This window comes from Medicago sativa, chromosome 1 (genome assembly GCF_051527215.1).
Source record: "Medicago sativa cultivar Bolivia chromosome 1, Bolivia_mono, whole genome shotgun sequence".
NCBI lineage: Eukaryota > Viridiplantae > Streptophyta > Magnoliopsida > Fabales > Fabaceae > Medicago > Medicago sativa.
In genome coordinates this window covers 31,807,262-31,816,834 of record NC_140749.1, presented here as the reverse complement: position 1 = coordinate 31,816,834, position 9,573 = coordinate 31,807,262, and the positions used below count along the sequence as shown (strand labels likewise).

The window sequence follows — 9,573 nt, the reverse complement described above, 5'->3', positions numbered from 1 at the left end:
GTCCCCTAAGATTTAGCCCCTTTGCATCTTTGCTCCTTTTGGTCAATTTTGACCAGTCAAAGCCTACGTGGCATGCCACGTGTGTAATTAATAATTAATTAATTAATTACACACGTGGCACGCCACGTAAGCATTGACCGGTCAAAATTGAACAAAAGGATTAAAATTGCAATGGGGCTAAATCTTAGGGGGGCCAAAATTGTAGTTTTTGTACTTAGGGGGTCAAAATTGCAAGTTTTTGAAAGTTAAGGGGGAAAAGTGCACTCTAACCTTATTTCTAATATAAAACCACGAATTTTAATAAATAAGATATTGTTTGATTTGTCTCGAAAAATATTTCCAATATATCGAAATTGTATATTATTATGTATGATAAAAATTTATAACAATTATTTTGAGACAAAGAAAGTGACATTTTTTTTTTATAATGATATGATCAAAATAAATTACGTGAATAATACACGTCAAACTTTGATACTTGAATGGAGATCGATGAATAGTTAGTTTTATAATTAATAAAAATAGAAGGTTTTTTTTTTTTTTAGTAAATATAGAAGTTATCTATGTTGTGTGAACATAAAATTTTGTTAAATTAAAAGAGGAGATTGATTTTTCGTCGATTTTCAACTAATAATTTCTATCAAAAGATCCTTGAAAATAACTAATAATTTTATCAAAGATCCTTGAAAAAAAAATTCTATCAAAGACAAATTATTCATAAAAATTGATTTCTAAACAATTTTTTATACCTATATATACCTCTCAACCAAAATTTAAATCAAATTATAATGGTTTTTTTTTTTTTGTTTTTTTGCAAAAACAGAAGAGCTAACGTGAGAAAACAAAAATCATCTTCTTTATTACTATGTTGTGAATTGTGTGGAACAGAAAAAGCCACATCATCATCGGTGTTCGCTCAGCTGAACTGAGCTTAGTGTGCTAAGCAATGTCTTCTTTCTCTTCGGTACCCCTTTCTCTATCCATTCGTGCTTCTTCTTCTTCATCACAAGGTAAATTACTACCTACCACCTCTTCTTTTTCTTTACATGCTATGAACCACTGTTACGGACACCGGACACTAACGCGCCGACACCGATAATAATGTGATAAAATAATATAATTCAATGTAATTATATGCGCCGACACCGATAATAATGTGATAAAATAATATAATTCAATGTAATTATATGTGTGGGCGTCGTATCCGTGTCCAGGACATGCCTAATTTGATGAGTGTCCGTGTTGCATAGTCTGCATGCAACCTTCCTTCACTTCTCTTTTCTCATATCAGTCTGATCCTTCTTCTTGTTTTGGTAGCAGAATCCTCCATTTCAAAACAGGACTGGAGAAAAAGGTCAAAGCCTATCCCACCAGGTGGAACCTACCCTGCTAAAGATCAATGCAGTCGGTGTGGATTGTGTGATACATATTATATTGCTCATGTTAAGAATGCTTGTGCTTTCTTGGGAGATGGAATGTCTAAAATTGAAGTAACTCTTTTTATCCCTTTATTTTATGAGTGATGAGTGATGCTTATCCATGTCATGTAAACTTTACTCATCAACAACTTTATTAAAAAATTCTGTTTTTTGTTTTTGAAATCATTATGTGATATGAATGGACTTTTTAATATTGTTTGTAATTGTTAGCGTTATGTCAGATGTAGGGATTAAGTCTGTGTGCTTAGCTCAGTTGGTAAGGACAATGCATAATATATGCAAGGTCTGGGGTTCGAACCCCGGACACCACCAAAAGATGTAGGGATTAAGTTGATTTTGTAATGCTGAATTATAAAAAAATAATACGGTAGCAGAGCTATTCATTTGGGTTACTTGGGTTGGTCTGGTGGTGTTAACGTGAGACCTTGGAGTATGCTCCTCCTTAAGGTCTTAGGTTCGATTATCTTCGGTGCCAATTTGGGTGGGCTAGTTTAGTTACTTCAAAAAAAAAAAAAAGTTATCCACGCATTAAGTCCAATAGTAATGGGAATGAAATGAAGGGTATATTGAAAAAAACCCGAGTCTCGCATTGAAAAGAGATAACTCCTGAAAAATTAAAACGAGAGACACTCCTCATCTTAGAGGCCGGTGTTGTAAGGATGAGTTAGGCCAAGGGTAAAAACATAGTAGGACTTGAAACTGAAAGAGAAAAGGACATACATAATAGAGCACAACAGCTCCTGCTTGAAGGAAAGGAACCCTTTTCTTCTCCGACTAAAGTTTTATGTTCGCTTATTTCACAAAGTTACTAACAAGGTGATGATTTTTGGGAACAAAGCTGTGTTGCTTAGCCACATTATCGCATCAATTAGTCTGCACCTAGTGGAAATAATCAATAAGTAGCCATTCTAGTGTAGAAGAATCTGGCATATGAGCCAAATTTACTTTTTGCGACAAAAAAATGGTTCACTTCTATTGAATGATTACTTATCATGACTACGTATGTACATTTTGTTGCTCAAAGCTGATAAAGAATTATACCAAATTGAAATTTCAATATGCAGCAGTTATTTTTTTTTTTTTTTTTTTTTTTTTATGATTTCAGCATTAAATTGAACTTCATTTCCATTATGCCTAATTCAACCATCGCTTAATATTCTTATAAGCATTAATCATGAGAATTTTCATAACTGATATAACTACATCCAGAAAATGACAGTTTACACAGACCAAAATTGATTGGACTCTTTATCATTCTTTTTCTGTTTCAGAAATTGGAACCTGTTGTTCATGGTAGAGGAAGAAAAACTGATACCTTAGATGAGACCTACTTAGGGGTCTATGAGGAACTTCTGTATGCTCGGAAACTTAACCCTGTTGAAGGTATATTCTGACTTTAAAATTGTTTAACTCTTATGCTTCCCCGTTCTAATGAGTATGAAACTATATCAAATTCGAGAATCTTTGAGTGCAGTGTATTTATTGCGCTTAAGTTTTAGAGTTCAAACTAAGCATTTTAAATTATTCTTTCTTGGTTTTTTGGTGGACCTCTTGGCCATTCTTTACATTTTAAGAAGCATTTTTTCAATGGTTTCTCTGGTATGTGACATTGGTAGGTAACCCCTTTGTGGTAATTAGATAATGGAATAGTTAGGCTGCCTATAAATAGGGAAGAGATTAACTTGTCATTTGAAAGAATACGTGCCGTTTGGCATTGGGGGGCAGGAAAACCCTCAAAGGTCTGCCACTATTCTATAATCCAGGAAATTGTTCCGCATTTTCTGTAGTAATACCAGTCTGGTCCTATCATACTTTGATGGCCTCCTAAATCATAGAAATTAAGATCCACTGAAATATTTCATTGATATAAATATTTATGTGTCCTTTAGTATTTAGTTTGAAACCGATTTCAGTTTCGGTTTATCAACTTCATGGATTACCTTATAAATTGGATGCTTTTACATGGTACCGTAAATGCTACCATTGCTTGATTTGACAGTCCTTTACAATAATTTTATGAGGACGAGAGTGAGTGAAAAAAATGATGGGCCTTGGAGTAAGGTTTCAATGTCAATGCCTAATGCCTTGTTGGATAAACAGCTTAATTAAGGGCTTATCATATAAGTTATGTATAAGCTATTTCTATAACAAAAGATAAAATAAAGTCAAGCTGATTTCATATAACCTTTAAGTTTTTTTCATATGCTATCATGGAGAGCTTATGGAAATAAGCTGCTAAAAACTTATGGACACTTTGTAAACTGTTTCTATAAGTTCTCCTTAACAGTTTCACAAGTTCCTATTCTAGTAGTTAAGCTTTAATTGTAATTTAAGATGTACTTGACTTTTACGATGAGACTGTGTTTGGAAATGTTGCAACTAATTTGTTGATTAAATTATTCATCAATTTATGTCTATGATGGGCATAGTCATGTTATCAAAGTTCTGATGAACAGTTTTGCTTGTAAAATTCGTTCTTTTCATAGGAGCTCAATGGACTGGTATAGTAACAACCATTGCAATTGAAATGCTTAAATCAGGCATGGTTGAAGCTGTCATTTGTGTACAAAGGTATCGTAATTTATCTACATGTTTTGATTGGAGTCCATGTTTCTAATGTTTTTCATTCTATAATCTGACTTTTTTTCCGTGTAAATAACATTGATCTTATAATCTGACTTATTTTCTGTGTAAATAACATTGATCCAACTTTATATATCACAGTGATCCTGACGACAGATTTGCTCCCAGACCTGTTTTAGCAAGGTTGGCTTCTTGTTATTACATTTTTAAACGAATCTGTTAATTATCTTTCGCTATATAGTTTAACTTATTAAAATACTTCATTTCTTCAGGACACCAGAAGAAGTGATGGCTGCTAAAGGCGTCAAGCCAACATTATCTCCTAACCTTAATACCCTTGCACTTGTTGAGGTTTGTGAATCCCTTTTTGTTAGAGAATGTGTCATATAAGTACTGTTTAGTGTTTACATCTTGCAATTTCATGTAGAGTTAAATTCTTTCTGCAAATAAATTTATCTATTCATTCAGGAAAGATATTTTATAAGACGTTTCGTTCAAATGGATGAAGGTTACAATCCACTCGGCGGTTCTTTCTAGGGTGTTGTAGTGAATTGGTATAATGTGAAACATGATAGGCACCTAGAAGAACACTCAACAAAAGATAGAATTACTTATGTATACTATAGGAAAAAAGAGAGATAATAGTTACTTATGTTTGTTATTTGTTAGTTAGCAGTTAGATAAATTAGTTTTTCTGTTTTAATAAACTGTACTCTCGTTCTATGACTTACAAATGAGACTAACCTTCCCTTAGAGATAATAGGAAGCATATTTTGAAAATTGTGAACTTGAGAATGCTCTAGCGACTAGCGTAGGAGATAATAGCTCGTTTATGTATCTTTTCCATTGAATCAATAAAATCTACGGGCGAACAATCTGGTTTCCCTAGTTTTGGAAGATCCCCCATTGCCAGCATCCTAACAAAACATCACAAAGAATGTTTTCAGGCGATGCTAATGTTCTCTAAGTAATTCAGTTGTTTTTGCCTTCAGTCCGAGTTACGACAGTACAATGATCACATTTTTCGACATTGCCTAAGAGCATCTGGTCCTTCAAAAAAAAAAGTTGTTCATTGTTTTGAACTGGATATTTTCTTACAGTTTATGTTATTTCTCTGACTCTTAAAGGAGAAAGATCGGTAAACGAATTGTTGGTATCAACTATAACTTGTAGTGAGTCCAACAAGGTCAAATACTTGAATTCTTACAATATGCAACCGTAAGAGATTCTCTGAACCAAAAAATAAAACTGGAAGAGAAGACAACCTGTCAATTACCAATGATTGAGTTATTATACACTGATATCCAGTTAGAACTTAATATATTACCAAAAAAGCTCATTCAGTAACTGCATTTTATAATAACTACAAAATACTTGATTCTCATTAAATGTAAGTGTAAAACTGGTTTACACTAACTGTGTATCTTCCATTTTCTATTTCAGATATTGTTCAAACAAGCCTTTTTATATTCATTGTATGACTTTGAATTTCATCATTGACAGGCTGCAGGTGTCAAGCGTCTTCTTTTCTGTGGTGTAGGTTGCCAGGTCCAAGGTACCACTACTGTAAAGGTTTATTCTTTTCTAGTTTCGTTTCCCTTTCTCCATTGTGACTGGTTATATTGTAATGCAGAATAATTTCTTCAATTGCAGCATTAAGATCTGTGGAGCACCACTTGAATTTGGATAAGCTCTATGTTTTAGGCACAAATTGTGGTATGCAGGTCTTGTGTTTGCTATTCATCATTTTTGTTGCAATGTTTTGATTATGTTGGACAAATTCAAAATTTCTATGTTCCTTATTCGACAGTGGACAATGGAACCAGGGAAGGACTGGATAAGTTTCTAAATGCTGCGAGCGATTCCCCTGAAACAGTTCTCCATTATGAGTTTATGCAAGATTACAAGGTTCTCTGCTGAAAACTCATGTTTTATAAGGACCTGTTTGAATTAGTTTATTTGAGTTTTTAATTGGCATAAACACTTGTTAGACTGTTTAGAAGAGCGTATGAAAACAACTTATTACATGTCCATAAGTTGTTTTCTACTTATTTCCATTAGCTTCCTGAGATAGCTTACGGAAATTGTTTATGGCTTATATGAAAAGTGTGACTTTATTTTATCTTTTCTGATAAAAATAGTTTATACATAGCGCTTATGTGATAATCCCTTATACTATAAGCACTTAGTTTAGCTGTTTATCCAAACATGGCCCTAGGGCGTAGACAGCTTGGTGTAACATGGCCCTAGGGCGTGGACAGCTTGATGTATTAAGAAGATGAGATGGGTATTTTCTCAATAGAAAAAAGGGAGCTCGTAGTAGTTAGGATCAGTTGGGGCAGTTAGTTAGAGTAGATTCAATTGGTTAAATGTGGAGAAATAAGGGTAGAAATGAGTCATTTAGAAAATTGCATTGTTCGAATGGAGCAAGAACTCTTGTAAAATAACATTTTGCGAAGAGGAAAAACCTTTGATGAAAAGTTTCTGTCCTTAGTACTACTACAATGTATTGGTCAGGCAATGTAATATAAATTGGACAATTCATTATACCAACTGATTTATTTAAAATAATTGTTTACTATAGCCTCTTGCCAACTGTCCTCAGACTTTTCTACAACCTCCATGGTCTATTTGTGAAGGTTGTCTGCGCCATGGCGTTACATGATGGCTTAAAACTGCAGATTTTTGGGTTTCCTCCATGGTCCACCATTCGCAATCAATAACACTGTCTCTTGCTTTATTACCAAGGTTATATATTGCCTTACTCAGTTTCTGTTTAAACTTCCTGGCAGGTTCACTTGAAGCATTTGGACGGTCGTATTGAAGAGGTAAAAGAAGACCCTTTATTTTACTATTCCACGGATTAACAAACAAAAATATTCATTTAGTTTTAAATTTTAACTTGAGCAGGTTCCTTATTTCTGTCTCCCAGCAAATGATTTGGTTGATGTTATTGCTCCATCTTGCTACAGGTTATTTGTTCTTTTACTGAGTTTAGAGTCACGAGTTTGGTTTCATTTTGATTTCTTAAATGGTCTGTCATTTTATGTTGCACTAATTGGTCAGAATCTCTCTCTCTCTTTTACAGCTGTTTTGACTATACAAATGGTTTAGCAGTAAGTCGTTCTCTTTTCAATTTGTCATTTTAGCATGCATTTTATTTCACCTGAACTTAGGACGACCGAGTTTTTTACATCTACGTGTTCAATTATACACACATTGTTCCATTCTAATTTCTTCACCATCAGTTTTTTCATTATAAAAAACTATCACTTAATTAGATGGTGTGATATTTTCAGGACTTGGTCGTTGGATATATGGGCGTGCCAAAATATTCCGGAATCAGCATGACACAACATCCACAATATATTACTGTCAGGTAAAGCTACTTTTAAGATGCCTAAGTCTCTTTTTGCACTTTATATGGGTCTATATTTTTCTTGAATTGTCGTACATAAATGTTTCTTGAAGGAATATGGTTTTACTAGAAGTTGATTCTGCATATTTTGTTCTTGAAACGACAGGAATGAACGTGGAAGAGAGATGATGAGTCTTGTAAAGAACTTACTAGAGATTACTCCAACAGTTAATTCAGTAAGTTATCAGCTTTGTTTGTTTGAAGAATCCTCTCTCTCGAAAAAACAGATATAACTTTTCGCTGTATTATTCAGGGGGATAGGCGACCATTTGTCATGGAGACTGTTAAGGCTGATGATAAAGCTAAATTTGGTATGCTTGGAATTCATTTTGTAATGTATTTATTTTATAGAAGTTTCTGTTACTTTTTTTGTCCTCGACATTTATCCTACATTTAGTACTTGAATCTGGACCAGTGTTGTCAATTGCGGTTTATTCAAACGCTTCTATGCTATGACCACTATTTGTGAACACTAATTTTGACCTCATGTTCACATGCTTTATTTATGATATTTTCTTTTTGATGAAATGGATTTATCTCTCCATGGGAGAATGTGAAGTTAACTTACCATGGTTTTTACCTTAAGTATCTTTTCTCTACTTGTTTTGATTAACGATAGATATTTGATTATTTTTCCTTGGAATGTCTGATTTAATCAGGAAGAGGTCCTCCTCAGCCTGCCCCAAAATTTGTTGGAAACCTGATTGCATTTTTACTAAATTTGGTAAATGCCTCTTAAACAATTTTTCCATTGATAATTTGATAAATGTATACAACATTTATATGCTTAACATAGTGGATTTTTTTGTTTCTTGGCTCTGTTTTCTATGTTCAGGTTGGTCCAAAGGGCATTGAATTTGCACGATACTCGCTTGATTATCATACCATTCGGAACTATTTATATGTAAACCGGATATGGGGAAAGGAAAGGTATGCAAGATGATTTATTTATGGCCATCTTCACTTTGTTGCAACAGTGTGATTTGTTTATATTGTTGAAACATAAATTGTTGCAGGGCTGATAGGCACATGCCTTCATATGCTAAGAAAATTGTGGAAATGTACAACAAAAATGGTGAAATTGAAAAGATGCTCTCAGAGAAGTGATTCTAATGGATTCATATGCTAATGGATTACATGCTCCAATCAGTGGCATAGGTGTGCCTGCAAAATATGCATTGTGTCTTTATTTTCATTTTGTATTGCACTCACTGTGAATAATCATCAAGTCAAAACTTTGTTTCTAGCTGGACTAATAGTGTAAATGTAAACTATCAGTAATAATCTTTAGGCCTATATAGTTTGTATGAACTTTTTTCATGGTACACAATACAGGAGAAATAAAAATCAACAATGACTATAAACCATTATATACATTTTGTTAAACTTCAACATTGTAGAGGACTAAATATATTCTGGTGTTTCATCATAATCACGTATAGTTTGATACTATGTTCCTGTGTCGAAATACTATTTAAGCGAATGCCACATGTCGAAATTCTATATGAAGGAAATTTAAGAAAGATAGTCCAAAATCATGGATACAAAATTATGACATATTATAAAATACATTTAAAATACGGTAAATGTGTACAATGATCAGATGGTAGTTGAATGATGTTGTCACAGAAACCAGGAGCGGAGTAGGGTTGAGAGACTCTTCTCTCCCTTCTTGATGCTTTAGAATGAAAAGTTATCTGACTCAATGGGAAAGTCGAGATATATAAGCACTAGTAGGAAGAGACAACTCTCAACAGACTTACTATGAGAAACAGTCTGTTTCTAATTACAGCCCATTAATAAATATCATTTTATTCAGTGCAATATTATAATTAGAATTAATAGTTGATATAATAATTTATTATTTTAATTCTTGATTAAGGTTAATCCATAAAATTCAACAACATAAACCATTACTCATGCAAATAGTAAATAGGATTCGGTTAATTTTATAACTTACTTTTCTATAAATATACTATCTCATATTATACTTTTGAGATTTATACATAACTATTGTGAAATTAGAATCAACTTTAGTAACATAATATCTTCTTTTAGGCATTGTTTGCGAGGAGAAGGGAGGGGAGAGGTTTGATAAAAAAGAAAAGAGTGAGTCAAAGATATAGATGACAT

The 9,573-nt window shown here is 33.2% G+C and overlaps 1 protein-coding gene across 2 annotated transcripts; it reads left to right on the top strand.

Moving 5' to 3' along the window:
* Positions 1 to 886: 886 nt before the first annotated feature.
* On the top strand, positions 887 to 8,814 carry HCAR (coenzyme F420 hydrogenase family / dehydrogenase, beta subunit family). 2 transcript variants are annotated; one of them, XM_085715857.1, is made up of 18 exons: positions 887 to 1,010; positions 1,321 to 1,490; positions 2,711 to 2,822; positions 3,926 to 4,010; positions 4,164 to 4,205; positions 4,295 to 4,373; positions 5,526 to 5,577; positions 5,676 to 5,738; positions 5,833 to 5,930; positions 6,815 to 6,850; positions 6,933 to 6,994; positions 7,111 to 7,138; positions 7,322 to 7,401; positions 7,547 to 7,616; positions 7,694 to 7,751; positions 8,100 to 8,164; positions 8,276 to 8,370; positions 8,457 to 8,814. In XM_085715857.1, exons 1-18 carry the CDS (start codon positions 947 to 949, stop codon positions 8,545 to 8,547), a joined length of 1,350 nt encoding a protein of 449 aa, XP_085571983.1. In that variant the 5' UTR covers positions 887 to 946; the 3' UTR covers positions 8,548 to 8,814. The 2 variants fall into 2 exon arrangements, with proteins under 2 accessions (XP_085571983.1, XP_085571979.1); XM_085715853.1 differs by having other exon boundaries at positions 1,318 to 1,490.
* The last annotated feature ends 759 nt before the right edge of the window (positions 8,815 to 9,573 follow it).

What these genes read in the sequence shown, in the direction of transcription:
- HCAR (XM_085715853.1), top strand. Translation starts at nt 947, where the DNA reads ATGTCTTCTTTCTCTTCGGTACCCCTTTCTCTATCCATTCGTGCTTCT. An exon ending in GCTGTCATTTGTGTACAAAG is followed by an intron (nt 4,011 to 4,163) that starts GTATCGTAATTT and finishes TATATATCACAG; the next exon opens with TGATCCTGACGACAGATTTG. An exon ending in ATACCCTTGCACTTGTTGAG is followed by an intron (nt 4,374 to 5,525) that starts GTTTGTGAATCC and finishes CATCATTGACAG; the next exon opens with GCTGCAGGTGTCAAGCGTCT.